Genomic DNA, 15422 nt, shown 5'->3' with positions numbered 1-15422 from the left:
GGCCTCTGATGTCATTAAAGTTGAGTCCAAGCTCTGTGAGCTGTTCAAGCAAAACATCCAAGAGGTTTTTGCCTGTGCTTTCTTCAACAACAAGGAATTCAACAAAGTGTTCATAAATGCCAACAGGGACTCCGCCACTTCCATCTGAGACACAGCGGATGGTGAGTGACATTTGTTCTTTGTGACTCAAATCAGGAGTGCAGTCAAGGATGACTGAATAATATTTGGCACACTTGACTCTGTCAACAATATTCTTCACATTATCAGCCATCAGCTGGACAAGTTCATTTTGAATATGGTGGCCCATATAATGGTCATGGATTTCTCCATCCATGATGCGTCTCAAATGCTCCTGCATCACAGGATCAAATTTAGCAATGAGTTGCACCAAGCCATGAAAATTGCTGTTATGGGGCTGAAACACCCTATCAACAGAACCACAAAAAGCTAAGTTGTGTTCTGCCAGAAACTGAACCACAGCAAAGAGACGCTGGAACACATTTTGCCATCTGGTCTTTTCATCCTTGATTCTTTGCTGAAGATGGTCAAGGGTACATTCCTTATTAAGTCTTTGTTCTGCCTCTAACATTGAACAGTTGCTTGGAGGTGGCCCCTGGACTTCTCATGCTTTGTTAAGTGTACACTTGTGTTTGGCCAGTCATCAAAGCCAGTTGAAGTTAGAGCAACTGTTTGTTGTGAGAAAAGTTTACAACAGAAGCAAAAAATTTTGTTTGGATTTAGAGAAAACCAGCCACTTTCTATTGATCAGTTCCCCATTAGACAACCTGCGAGAATAGTACTTGACAGAAAATTTCCTTCCAATGTTGTCTTTAGGATATTAAAAATCTGACTGTTCCCTCGATGGACCTTTGGTGATTAGATAGTCACGTTGGGCTGCTGTCAGAAACTCTGGCCAAGTGGCAAGCTCACTGTGATTACTTATAAATCCAATGACATGGTGCTCTGGTTCTATTTCTACTAATGGTGGAGTAGGCTGACCAGGCTCTGCAGGGGCGGTATCATCCAGAATATCCTCTTGACTCAGAGGTACCACAGAGTCTTCTGATGCTTCCCCTACATCAACATTTTCTTCACAACAAACTTTTCCATGGCACCACATAAATTTTTGGCTTCATTTTCTTTGGCTATTTTGATCTTCCTTTTTTCATTGCCACTTAAGTAGGTCCTACCAATGTCCCGCTTCCATCTGGGCATTGTGACAAGTTCAAAGCTGATGATCAATAATAACCAATTTAAACACTAATGTCAGTGTAAAACAGCACTGGCCTGGCACTCACAATTAATATAAGGCCAGTATAAGCCAGTAAGGCCAACTTCAAGCAAAATAACACAGAAAACGTGTCAAGACCTCTGCGTGGCCCTGAAGTGAGGATACTGGGGCTGCTGCAAGGATATGCTCAATTGATTGTTCAAGAAAGACAGTAACTGCTCGTTAATATTAGTGGAAAAATCCTCATGAACCACAGGGATCGAATTAGCACTCGTCTTTTTACGCACCAGTCCTGCTTTGGGAGCGTGGGGCCCAATGCAGCTGCATCGGTTGCATCGGCCTAGGGCCGGCCCTGCTTTTTAGGAACAGGCTGAATATAGGCAAACTTCCAGCAAGAAGGAAAGGTAGAAGTCGATAGACATAGTTTAAAGAGTTTGGCCAGGCAAGGCACAAGTACGGAAGCACAGTTTTTGAGAACAATAGGAGGGACCCCATCAGGTTCATAAGCCTTCCGAGGGTTTAGGCTAGCGAGGGCATGGAAAAGATCATTACAAAGAAGAACTTTAATCGTTGGTGCGAAATAGTCAAAGGGAGGAGGAGAGGGAGGAACAAGCCCAGAAGCATCCTAGGTGGAGTTGTTAGCAAAGGTTTGAGAGAAGAGTTCAGTTTTAGAGACAGATGAGATGGCAGTGGTGCCATCAGGATGAAATAAAGGAGGGAAAGATGACGAAGTAAGGTTGTTGATGTTTTTGGTTAGATGCCAGAAGTCATGAGGGGAGTTTGAGTTTGAAAGTTTCTGACATTTTTTGTTTATGAAAGAGTGTTTGGCAAGTTGAAGAACAGACTTGGCATGATTCCGGCAGAAATATAAAGTGCATGAGATTCAGGAGATGAAAGGCTCAAGTACCTTTTGTGGGCAACCTCTCTATCATGTATAGCATGAGAACAGGCTGTGTTAAACCAAGGTTTAGAAGGTTTAGGTTGATAAAAAGAATGAGGAATGTATGCCTCCATGCCAGACACTATCACCTCTGTTTTGCGTTCAGCACACAGAGATGGGTCTCTGACTCAGAAACAGTAATCATTCCAGGGAAAATCAGCATAATATCTCCTCAGGTCCCCCCAGCTGGCAGAGGCAAAATGCCAGAGGCACCTCCTTTTTGGGGGATCCTGAGGAGGAAGTGAAGAAATAGAACAAGAGACAGAAATGAGATTGTGATCGGAAGAGCCCAACGGAGGAGATTGGGTAACAGCATAAGCAGAAGGATTAAAGGAAAGGAAAAGGTCAAGAATGTTGGGTGTATCTCCAAGACAATCAGGAATACGAGTAGGGTGTTGCACCAGTTGCTCCAGGTCATGGAGGATAGCAAAGCTGAAGGCTAGTTCACCAGGATTGTCAGTGAAGGGAGAGGAAAGCCAAAGCTGGTGGTGAACACTGAAATCTCCAAGGATGGAGATCTCTGCAAAAAGGTAGAGGGACAGAATGTGCTCCACTTTAGAAGTTAAATAGTCAAAGAAGTTACTATAGAGGAGTTAGGGGAGAGATAGACAGGACATACAAATTTTATTAGAGAGTGACTATTGAGTCTAAGCCAGATGGTGGAAGACTTGAAAGATTCAGGAGCATGGGTGCGAGAGCAAGTTGAGTCGTTGTGCACACAGACGCAACATCCAGCTTTTGAGCAAAAATAAGGATAGAGAAAGTAGGAGGGAACAGAAAAGGGACTACTGTCAGTTGCCTCAGACAGCTGTGTTTCAGTGCGGAAAAGATGTTGCATCTCTTGCTATCTTCTACTGCTATTTTCATGCTAACTGATCTTCAGATCTTGCTAACTGCATGCCTCTCCTCCTGTGGCCTCGCTGCACAAGGCCTTCTTCCTCTCATCTCTATTCTGTTCAGCTCTCTAATACAAGAGTTAACCAGTACTCTCAATCATTCATACCTTTCTTTGGTAAACTCTATAACTCCCTGCCTGTGTCTGTATTTCCAACTTCCTATGACTTGATTTAATTTAAGAGGGAAGTTTCACGACCATTATCTCTGTCATTTGGCTAACTTTTTAGGCTCCGTAAGGGGACTGGAGACTGAGTGGACCTTGTTTAACTTTTTTTTTTATTGCTCTTGGCAAAAAAAAAAAAAAAAAAAAAAGTTTACATTTGCTGTATCACATTAAGGCTCTGAGAAGGAAAAGGCTACAGTATAGTTTTTAAATGATCATTCTCATGTAAGTAGCATCCAGTGCTTTTGTAGCAAAGTTGGTTTTAACATAAATCCCATCATGGAATGTGAAGAGGTTAATATTTGCTACAAAATTATATCCAGAATTGCTCCAGGCCACAGTAAAAATACTGCAATCAGCTTGTACCACCAAAAGGACGGTGGCAACTAGGACTAGATGAGAGTAAACCATCTCTAATACTTATAAAAACTTTTGCAGAGCCTTTAGTATAGAGAATAATATATGGAGGAATTACCTTCTTCGGAATTCAAATAAGTTACCATTTCTTGCAACTGTGTGACTTCCATTGGTTCAAAGATCCTCTTCACTTCAACTTCTTTTTCCATGATGATTTTGCGTTCAGTTTTTCCTTTCAGTTTGAGTCCAGAGTGCCAGTCAGGCCCCAGTGATCCTCCAACTAAAGATGTTCCTGAAAGCTATTAATATGCATTGTTAAAAAACTGACAAGTTGATGAATATATATATATATATATATATATATATATATATATATATATATATATATATATATATATATATATATATATATATATACAGGTTGAACCTCCTTAATCCAGTATTCTTTCATCCGGCAACACCTGTAATCCGGCAAAATTTTTGTTTGCCGGAATTTTTTAATTGGCCGGAGTAATTTGCTGGACCACCGCTAGGACACGGCGGCGCTGTACTGTGTTTTGGAGCCCGGGCATTCTGGGTCAAATTTGGATCAGTACCACGCTGCCGCTCATTGCAAGCACCATCCCCCCCCCCCCGGTGCAAAAATTTTTTTCTGTAATATTTGCCCCTAAACATGGCTTCCAAGCAACCAGGAAGTGATAATGTTGTGCGTGAACCAAAGAAAAAGTGCAAACATATGACAATATCAGTGCAATAGAAAGTGGACCTATTGAGGAAGCTAGATAAAGGTGTTTCAGTGCAGACCCTATGCCAACAGTACAACATTGGCTCATCAACCGTCTATGATATAAAAAAGCAGAAGAATCAACTTCTCAAGTTTTACAGTGAGTGTGAGAGCAAGAAGAACAAGGAGGTTCGTAGAACACTTAAGGAGGGTAAAAGCAGTGATTTAGACAGTGCTCTCATACAGTGGTTTAAGCTTCGGCGCGCTGGTAACGTCCCTGTGTCTGGCGAGATGATAATGGCGGAGGCAAAAAATTTCATTGCTGAACTTAATTTACGTGTTTTTCTATATACTTCTGCATGTATATTTTCATGTACAACTATCATATATTAAAACAATGTTACAGCTACGAGTACACTTGTATAATGCAGGGTAAGTATAATGTAGAGGGTGTTTTGGGGACCACCTATAGTTCGGAATTTTCCATGGTCCGGCAAGTCTAAGGTCCGGTGGTTGCCGAATTTGGGAGGTTCAACCTGTATGTATATATATATATATATATATATATATATATATATATATATATATATATATATATATATATATATATATATACCTTGCAATGATTTCACATATATTTACATATGCATAGTATTACCTTCACCCCCTCATCCATGTCTCTCTCTCTCTCTCCCTCTCTGTACTGCATCTGGTCATTATAAGGTGACCTCCATCATTATTCACTCTTTTGTCAGCAATGGGTGTATACCACACCATCTCAATAAAATGTCTTATCTCATGTTCTTTTAGTTCTGTACATGCTCGCTTCTCTTATAATCCTTAAGTTACCATACTGTTGTATTTTCTCTAAGACAGCAGGACAACAAAGTAGCCTAGCAAGTTTAAGGATTTTCATGTCATTTTCTTTCCTCCAGATTACTCTAAGACCAAGTTGCTAGAGATATAAAACATTCAGAATTCCTATTTACGATGTATGCAATGTATCACTTCCTGTTATTTGAAGGATGTAAGATAGACCAATTCACAATTATGTATTATAAAGAAAAAAATATAAGTTGGCTGGGCATGGTACTACAATAATTAACTACATAGACATGCTTTGCATTATACAGGTGCCATATTCCAGTGGAACCATGCGTGCTTTGGGATCCGAGAGGTCTCCAAGCGCACGGGTTCGAATCCTGTCCACGGTCCGAGTGTAGGTTGGGCTTTCTCACTCGGAGTAATGGTTTCCTAGTGGGTGGGCTTTGAGATAGGGGGTACCCAAAAAGTATCCCCTTTAGCCCATAAATTCCCGTGAAAAGCCCATATGGTAAAAAAAAAAAAAAAAAAAAAAAAAAAAAAAGCCCATATGGTAAAAAAGGCATGCAGACAAATCTCACATTTGTAAAGCTGCTCTGAATGAGATGTAGCATTAGTTACCTTACAGTGATCCTTAATTTTGTTCTTTTTGCAGATGATCTACACACAAAAATGTATTATCTCCTGGTGTGGTTTTCTTGATTTCTAAGATTTACAGTAAAACCACTTACTGCATGCAGGTAACCAAACATCATCAGAAAAGGAAGAGAAATTTCTGTACCTGAGAAGAATGTTCCACAGTGTATTTTCTCCTTTTGCTTACGGTGGGTCCCTCATCCTTCTCCTTGAGCAGTTCAGGCTGCATGAACTCTGCTGCTCCTGGATCAATGAAGTGTGCAGTCATGTGCTTGTCCTTCATGGCCCAAATGACTTCCACACCTGCAAGAATTGAATGCTTTCTGATTGTGCTAAGCCCATAATTCATATACACTGGTAAATAAATAGATGAATAAATAAGTAAGTAGAATAAATAAATAAAATATATAATTGATTACTAGAAGAAAGATGTTAAATCAACTGTTGGGAGACAAATGTTGAATCAATCAGAGCAGAGAATGTTATACACAATAGTTTTGCTATACAGACAGAATGGAAAAATATCTAGATCATACATGAGAGGTGTAAGGTAAGGGAAAGACCATGAATAGTGTTCAAGGTAAGAGCGTTGTTTATTGAATAAGATATGTAAATAGTCAAGTTTAACATACACCAATAATAAACTGCAATGGTCAAGTCAACTTAACTTAACACAAAAAAATTATATTCATCCTCCTCCTATTTATCATCATTTTGTGCTTCATTACTTTATTTATTCTACCAATTGGATTGATCTCTCTTCTCAGTGCTTTACTATTTGCAAATATTAGTAATTCTGGTTCAAATTTTCATTACCCACATTCATAACATACAAACTAGGCCCTAGATAGCAATGTTCAACTTCCCTATATCATACATGTGAACATTAACAAATATCAAACAACAACATGGAGATTGTGAATTTTTATCCCAGCCTTACTCAATGAGGCAGCTGTCCCCTCCTATTAACTCACATTATACAGTGCATAGAAACCCAAACACATCCTTAACCTCAGCCTAAAACTCTATAAACACATCCATTGTACTACATGTATAGACTATGCATGTCTATTGCCTATATGTCCTACATAGAACAATTAATTTCAATCAATTATCTTTTCTGACAATATGCTTACCTGTAACCTCATAGACCATCTCCGTTGCAATTCCTCCGTTACCCACAATCATAATTCTTCTAGCATCTTTAATCTGTGCCTGAAATTGCTGTGCTGACTCGGTGTCTCTCAGCCAGACAACATGGGGTCCTCTCTCCGCCAACAGTTTGGGAGTGGCACCCGTGCAGACACATAATTTTTGATAGGAAAAGCACCTGCCAGTGGAGGTGTGCACAAGCTGAAAATTAATATTTAGAATTTAATCTTGCACAGTATAAAGAGGAAAAGAATCTGAGTAATTCTCTTCATGTGAATTATAGTAACTGAGCTTTTAATATAGAAAAAGATGGAAAAAAAGTCAGTTAATATCAAACCCTAAAATTTGTTTGATAAAATGCTGAAATGAGAATATCTAGTAATTAGATATTACAATGTCCAAAAAGAACAAGTTTATTAAAAGGAATACAATATGTTTATAAAATTCATCATGTATATGGTATGGGATTGCAATATCTAGGCAAAATATACTTTCTGAATAATGGAGCTTTGTTGTAAGAGGAAAGAGAACAAAGGTTTGAGTGTGTCCCAGATGGACAACATGACTTTTTTGACGTCATGTTACTCTAAATAATCTGTAATATGAAAAAATTATTTTTTTTTACTTTATGTTATTCCAAAATTGCATATTCTAAACACACATAAATTAAGAAACCCCTGTACTACTTCAGTTTTGTTTCCTGTGATTTTCTTTATACCAGTCAATGCAATACCACTCAACTGTACTGACTTTAGTATGTAATGATTTCATTTTATGATATCTATGAGGTTTTAACTTTTGCATAACATGGCAAGTCTCCAGACTAAAACTTCAGTTCACATTATAGTAGTGTCGCAAGTGTAGGCCTTATTATCAAATCATAAAGAATCCTAATTGATCTATTCCTGCTTTCGTAAGATACTAGAGATTACATACAGTGATACAAAAGTATCTCTAAAAAAAAAAAAAAAAAAAAAAAAAAAAAAAAAAATAATAATAATCTATACTAATTCAAGACAGAGATTCAAATCATAAGATAAACAACACAACCTTCCATTTGTGCTGAAAAGACAGCCAAGTCTGCCAAATATATCAGTACAGTTCATATTGATCTATACTTAGTGATGGCTATCTATATAAGGAGTACTCAAAGCGTAAAAGGCCTTGAATGATACGCAGTGCATAGTCACTATAGTTTCTGAAACATGGTGAGTACTAACTTGCTTCTCCACATCTAGATGAGCCACAAAATCTCGTATCACGGACACACTTGGGCACTTGCTCTGTAGAGTATTAGGATCATGCTCTTCCACCTCAAAGGTGTCAAGGGTTTTGGTGAGTGGTAGCACATTAGTGACAGCCTTTATGAGTGGTGAGGCAGTAAGAACCAATGTCTGGGCCTCAGGGTGCAGAATATACAGCTGGCAATCAAAAGAATGGATAAATTTAAGATATATATGAATGATAAGAGAAGCATATTACTTTCAGGTATGCATGAATTTTCAAACAAGCAAAAATTCATGAAGAATAAAAGCATTATTTTTGTTGATGAATATATGAATAAAATAAAGAAAATACATCATTTCATGACATACAGCACATGAAGATCATGTACACTGTCTGAACTAAATGACCATAATGAAGATCACCATAGATTATTAATCTTTTACTCAATGGTGTTTAATTACAGCATTTTCATAAGTTATAATACAAAATGTGTAGACAACTCAGCCTTGGTAGTTGTGTCATACAGTAAAGAGCAACTTATCACTCACATGTTCAGCACAGGTGACACCAGCAATGCCTCCACCAACTACTATGTACGTGTACTCCTCAGTTACTGGTTCTGCCATGATGGTGTTAATTCACTGGAAATAAACAATCTATTATATATATATATATATATATATATATATATATATATATATATATATATATATATATATATATATATATATGCAAAGAAAAAAGTTCATGCTGAGGCAAGTGGTATTTCAATAGTAGTTCACATCACTCAGTGCCATGGAGTCGAGGTGATCCTCATGGCATGATCATGTATGAATACAAAAATACAATATCCATTATACCACGCAATAGAGGAGCGTAAACACAAAATATTGCTGTGAAAGCAACACACAAGCTTAAAAGAAGCAGCAGCCAACACCGATCAGTGGCGAACAAATGTGACGCTTCCTCCTCATCTATTTTGTTTTTGGTGTTCCATGCAAGATTTAACTTTGTGCTTCATACAACAATCTTTTCTTGTTAGCAAAGCTTGTAAAAAAGCTGTTGTTATGTGACCATTTAATGTATATACTAGACAGTAACACTTCCTTGGCAAATGGTGTTACCAACACCCTGCTAGCAACCTAGTTACCACAGCAATGGTGTCCCCCCTATACACTGATGAAATCCATTTTGCGGCCGGAAGTTGGTTAGTTCGCGTTAAGTTTCTTGGAGCCCAGCCCAGAGTGTCTCAGTGCAGTGCAGCATGGATGTGCGTGATGTCAATTAGCGATGTTAAGCCGAGTTAAATAGAATACCATATTTGATGGTCCATAAGATGCATCTTAAAAAAAAAAAAAAAAAAAAAAAAAAAAAAAAAAAAAAAACCAGGAAATCAGGCTGCATTCTATGAAGCCAAGGTTCAGGATAGAAGCAGCGGTTGGTGATAATCTATGGCAACAGAAGCTATGAAATCGAAAATAATATCGTTTCGAAATCTAAAGTGGATCACTTTGGAATTCGATTCGTATTACGACGACCCGCAGCTGACCGAGAGGCGAGAGGCAGCAGCCGGTGGCCTCCACCAGGGTCGAGTACGCCCGGTGGAGCAGGAACCGGGCCCGGCTGTTTGCCGTGGCCCGGAAGGCCTCCCTGGCGAAGGGGAGGAAGGTTGAGGATGACTGTCCTCCTCCCGTCAGGGAGAGAGAAACGGTGACGGTGGGTCTGACTTCTCCTTCCGAGGAGAAGGAAACAGTGAGTGTGGGCTCACCGTGCACTGGCGGCTAGAGCGCCGCGAGAGTCCCTCAGTCGTGCGGACTCCCTGCATGGGAGGGAGGTAAGGAGATTGTGACTGTAGGGTTGTAGGACACCGGCGAGGCGGCCAGTTGGGGTGGAGCGCTCCCCCTGCTAGGCTGCCCCCATGGAAGGACGTGAAGGACACTCGGCGTGGCGGCGGCTGAGGGAAAGCGGTCCTATTGCTAGGCGGCCCCCGGGAAACTGTGTGTGTGGCCTCCGGCAACAGAAAGCGCGCCCTTAGCTTAGCTGCCCCCAGTGGGCGAGATGCAAGGCAAGGGTGACTACAACCCTACAGGACGCTCCTTAACCCCAAGGAGGGACTCAGGTCACTTTGTGACCTTGGGATAGACCATGTGACCCAAAGAGACCGTTTTGGTTGAAGACCAAAGGAAGAATTTTTATGTTGATGTCCAAAGGATGACCATTTATGTGTGAAAGGATGACCTCCCCTTATGTGTGACCGAAGGAAAAGATTTTTATGTTGACCCCAAAGGAAGAAATTTTGTTGATGTCGAAAGGAAGGATTTTTATGTTGACCAAAGGAAAGATTTTTATGTTGATGATCAAAGGATGAATTATTAGGATGACTGACCTCCTCTTATGTATGACAAAAGGAAAGCATTTATTTTGACCAAAGGAAGAAATTTTATGTTGATGACCAAAAGGAAGAATTTTTATGTTGACCAAAGGAAGGATTTTTATGTTGATGACCAAGATGAAGTGGCAAGATGACCTCCTCATAAGTATGACCAAAGGAAGATGTTTATGTTGATGGCCAAAGGAAAATGTTTATGTTGATGACCAAAGGAAGATTTTTATGTTGATGACCAAAGGAAGAAATTCTATGTTGAAAATCAAAAGAAAGATTTTTATGTTGACCAAAGGAAGGATTTTTATGTTGATGACCAAAGGATGACTTATTAGGATGACCTCCTCTTATGTATGACCATAGGATGAATTTTTATGTTGATGACCAAAGGATGACCTCTTCTTATTAATGACCAAAGGAAGGAATTTTTCTTTACAACCCAGTGAGGGATTTTTATTTCGTTAAAAAATATCTAAAAAGGATATCAATTTAGTTTATCATTATCTTACATAACTAAAAACTGAAATCAAACCCCTGATATCTTCGCACATGTAAACAAAGTGATGATTGGTACTACACCACAAAATAAGTCTTTCTTTCAAGATAACAATATATAATAAGTCATAATTACTGGCGGTTCACAAAGAATTAGCCTAAATGACCATAAACCATTCATTGCACAAACCAAAACAAGACACGTGATCGTCAATTGGTAATCTTGATCTTGACACAGACAAGCTTCACTGCACTCTTTACAGTGTGATGCTGTTACTCCTTGAGGTAAGACACACTTTCATACAATTAAAATTCCACCTATCTTTTAACATTCTTATCTTGTATACATGTAAAACAAAAAATAAATGAATAAAAAAAAAAAAAATATTAACCCTGTAGCTTCTCCGTCACTGCTAACGCCATATGCCAGGTGTATGTTTACATCTCACCATAGAATTGGTACATAGGCTACTAGAAAACATTAAAGCTATTAAATACAAAATACTGAAACCTAATAATGATCTAAATGCATGTGCGAGTCCTCAAATGTTAGGTATAATCCTTCACTTCATATTCAGAGCTTAAAAATGCTAATTTATTTATTTATTTTTTCACTTAAATGTCTGCCAAAACTGGGTGTGACCTATGAACCCAATGCATCTTATGAACCATGAAATATGGTAAATCGCATTATTTAATTGTATCTCCTTAAATATCAAGTCGAGTTAAATTGAAATCACATTAATTCAGAGTTGACTGTACTCCTAATACTCGTGATATTACACACAATATCTCTCTCTCTCTCTCTCTCTCTCTCTACAGACCAATATCAATTCTTCCAAGTTTTTGTAAAATCTTTGAGAAAATTGTATGCAATACACTGATATTAACAAATACTCTATCTTATCAGATTCTCAGTTCAGATTTAGACCTAATTCCTCCACTGAATTTGCCCTACATAAACTTTGTCACAATATTCATAATGCAATAGACAACAAGACTCATCAAATATCAGTTTTTTATGATTTCTCCAAGGCTTTTTATATTATATCCCATAAAATTCTCATAGAAAAATAAAAAATTTATAGTATCCAGGGATCATTATATGAATGGTATTCAAGTTATCTATCATCCAGGAAGAAGTATACAGTATACAATAACAGCAAATCCTCTTGTACCTCTATCAGTTGTGCTGTGCCATAAGGATCAATCTTAGGGCCCATTCTTTTTCTATTATATGTATATGATATAACATAAAGCTAAGATCAACACAAATTCATTCTCTTAGCAGATAACACAACCATATACATACAGGGAGAAAATCTTGACACCATCACCAATATTCTTAATACTGAACTAGTTAAAATTTCAAACTGGATTCACACCAACAAAATTGTATTGAATGTCTCAAAAACTCACTGTAGCATAGACCAGGGTGAACTGGTTCCCTCTGCCAGCTGGGGTGAATTGGGCCACTCCTCAAAAATTTATGAAAAATCTGAAAATTGAAAAAAAGTGAGTACAAGCAACCCCCGCTTAACGAAGGGGTTACGTTTCTAAAAAACACTTCGTTAAGCGAAACTTTGTTAAGCGAACCGATTATAACAAGTTTAACCCCTGACTTGAACTTCCATTGAGAGTAAACAAAGCGAGAGTGCATCATAGTACAGTGAAAGGTTTAATGAAAGTAAAAATTATGAAGTTAAACATTTAGGCAGTTTAATTTAAGTTATTATAATGTACACTAATGTATGTATGTACGTAACTTTATAATGTTGATGATCTTAAATTTATGAAGGGAGGGAGAGTGAAACGGGAAAGACACTAACCGGCAACCTGTGGAATGTAAACAAAGGGTAAATAAAAAAAAAAAAAAAAAAAAAAAAAAATGGCGCATCATTGTATCACATACAAAACTTATGTACCAGATTTCCACAAGGCTTTCCATTTTATCCATTATAGAGTCATGAGTTCAGGTGGTTCTTTTAGCTTGCAAGGAAGATACGGTCTCACCAGCCTTCTTAATAGAGTCTGCTGACTTGAAAATAGTAGAGACAGTAAATGGTGGCAAGATGGTGGCGAGCAATGCTATAGTTTTCTCGCCCCTCTCGTATCTGTGAATAATATCCAGCTTCACTTTGAGAGTAAGAGACTTCCTGGTCTACTTAGGAACACTAGGCCACATTGCAGGGTGTTTTGGTGGTAAGTTCAGCGAGGGAAGATGAGCTGTTGCTGATGCTGTTATTGTTTTGAACAGGGGAGTGAGTGGTGCGCGTGTTGTCCACGAGAGGCTTGATATTGATTTTAATCTTGATTCCACCGGTGTTCCAGGATTTCTCCTGAGGCAGGCCTTAGTATCGGCAGCTCCTGGTGTATTCAAAAGCCTGTCGGCTTGCGTGATACAGCGGGCTTTCAAACTTGGAAAAAATTACCTGGATAAAACTTCGTTAAAGCGAGTTTGGTGTTCGTTAAACGAGCAGATGGTAGTAAAATGAAACCTTCGTTGTAGCGAAATTTCGTTGTGTGAACCTTCATTAAGCGGGGGTTGTCTGTACTTAACTTGAAAGCCCACTTCAGTATCTACACAACCTTAAAAAAGATTTTGGTTCTAACCAAAAACTTATGGTTCCTAGAGCATCCCCCCAAAAAGGGTGTTTTTCAAAGTTGCAAAATTTTTGTATCCAAAAAAAGAAAACGTTTAATCAATTTCTCCTGAAAGTACACCAAATTTTGTTGAATTTTTATAAAAATTGCAGGTCATATGGATAATTCTTTGTTCTTTTGCATGCATTAATCAGAAATAAAAAATTCCTTTTAGTTTTAGTGCTATAGGCACTTCAATGAGTGGCCCGATTCATCCCAGTGTATTTCGTATACCGGGGTGTATCGGGCCACCGCACTTTCATTATGTTTTTGCTAAATCAAAGCTTCCTAATATTTTTTTTTTAAGTTATAACCATCATTAAACTTCCTCCTCACACCACTGATGTACTGCAACCTCTTGATGTTTGCTATTTTAAGCCTTTGAAGACCAGGTGGGATGCCACTATTGCCAAATGGCAAGCAGCAAACTATGCTCGGAAAATTACCACAGGGGAATTCGTAGATTTGGTGGGCAAGGTTTGGGATGAATGTTTCAGTCTCCCAAATGTAAAAATGGCCTTTAAAAAGACTGGTTTGTATCCACCTGACTGCAGTGTTTATCCAGTGAAAACATTCAACCCAGATCTGTATAAATTATGCAAAAGTGTCCAGACATCTTCAGAGCCAGTTCACAAACCAGCGACTCCAAAGAAGGTCAATCCTCCCAGAGAGATGATTTCTCCTTCAACCTCTTTCAAGCACATAATGGCAGATGTTTTCAGAAAGCCCTACCCAACCACTAGTGCTACAACGCAGACAATGGCAAGAAGAAAAATAGATGTCCATAGTCGCGTCATAATGCACGATGAGTTCTTAAAAGCAGTCGAGGAGAAAGAAAAGAAGATCCTTGAAAAGAAGAAGAAAAACAAAGAAACAGAACCACAAGAAAAAGGAAAGAAGTTTCATCTGGGGAAGAAGATGTTGACGACTTTCTGTAAGAGTTTGAAGATGAGACTGTAGAAAAGAAAAGCACCAGAAGAAAGGACATCAAGGAAGAGATTCTGCAACAGCACTCCACTAAAGGAGCCCAGTTCAGCAGAGGAGGAAGATGCTGAGCTATTGAACAGCAGTCATTCTTCAATCAGCAGTATAGAGGACATGGACGAAGATGAAGAAATTGAAGGTGTTGCAATGTTTAATGCTTGGAAGTACATTACAATACAGAAAAAGAGAGAAATAGAAGAAAATGGCTACTATGGGGTGGATTATGGAAAAGCATATATTGGGCGTGTGATTATGTGTGGCAAAGACTTCTTGAAAATGAAGTTTTTGGAAAGAAAACCAAACGACATGTATGACAGGCTGAAAAGGGATGATGTTGATGACTATGTTGATGTGAAATATGTGTTTTGTGGACCCATAAAGCTTGTGGGCACAACACCTTATCAGATTTGAGGTGTGGATGTGGCCTATAAGAACTATAAAAGATCTAAAAACATATCAGAGAGAGAGAGAGAGAGAGAGAGAGAGAGAGAGAGAGAGAGAGAGAGAGAGAGAGAGAGAGAGAGAGAGAGAGAGAGAGAGAGAGAGAGAGAGAGAGAGAGAGAGAGAGAGAGAGAGAGAGAGAGAGAGAGAGAGAGAGAAAAGTAAAAGAAAAGTACAATAATAAGATACTGAAAAAACATTAAAACTTTACAGGCCCAAAGGATGGTCCAATTCACCCCAAAGGGTGGCCCCATTCACCCCAGGACTTTGGCATAGAGTAGGCCACTTATTTATGTTAATAACTTCTATAATGATAATCAAAATTAT

The 15422-nt window shown here is 38.5% G+C and overlaps 1 protein-coding gene across 9 annotated transcripts in view; it reads right to left on the bottom strand.

Moving 5' to 3' along the window:
* The window catches only part of LOC123520503 (pyridine nucleotide-disulfide oxidoreductase domain-containing protein 1-like), a 37684-nt gene that overhangs the window by 13879 nt on the left and 8383 nt on the right, over positions 1-15422 (bottom strand). For 7 of the 9 annotated variants that reach the window (XR_006679281.1, XR_006679282.1, XM_045282808.1 and 4 more), the window contains exons 2-7: positions 12447-12525; positions 8698-8790; positions 8143-8343; positions 6907-7123; positions 5916-6073; positions 3707-3887 (exon numbers count right to left, since the gene is read on the bottom strand). Coding sequence is in view for 5 of the 9 variants with exons in the window: in XM_045282808.1 (XP_045138743.1) it covers positions 3707-3887; positions 5916-6073; positions 6907-7123; positions 8143-8343; positions 8698-8775 (835 nt within the window). In the remaining 4 variants the exon portion in view is untranslated. The remainder of the gene's footprint in view (positions 1-3706; positions 3888-5915; positions 6074-6906; positions 7124-8142; positions 8344-8697; positions 8791-12446; positions 12526-15422) is intronic. The other 2 variants (XR_006679283.1, XR_006679285.1) reach the window with 1 other exon arrangement.

This window comes from Portunus trituberculatus, chromosome 47, assembly GCF_017591435.1.
Source record: "Portunus trituberculatus isolate SZX2019 chromosome 47, ASM1759143v1, whole genome shotgun sequence".
Taxonomy (NCBI): domain Eukaryota; kingdom Metazoa; phylum Arthropoda; class Malacostraca; order Decapoda; family Portunidae; genus Portunus; species Portunus trituberculatus.
The sequence above is the reverse complement of the archived record's forward strand: the minus strand, read 5'-3'. Positions and strand labels throughout refer to the sequence as shown.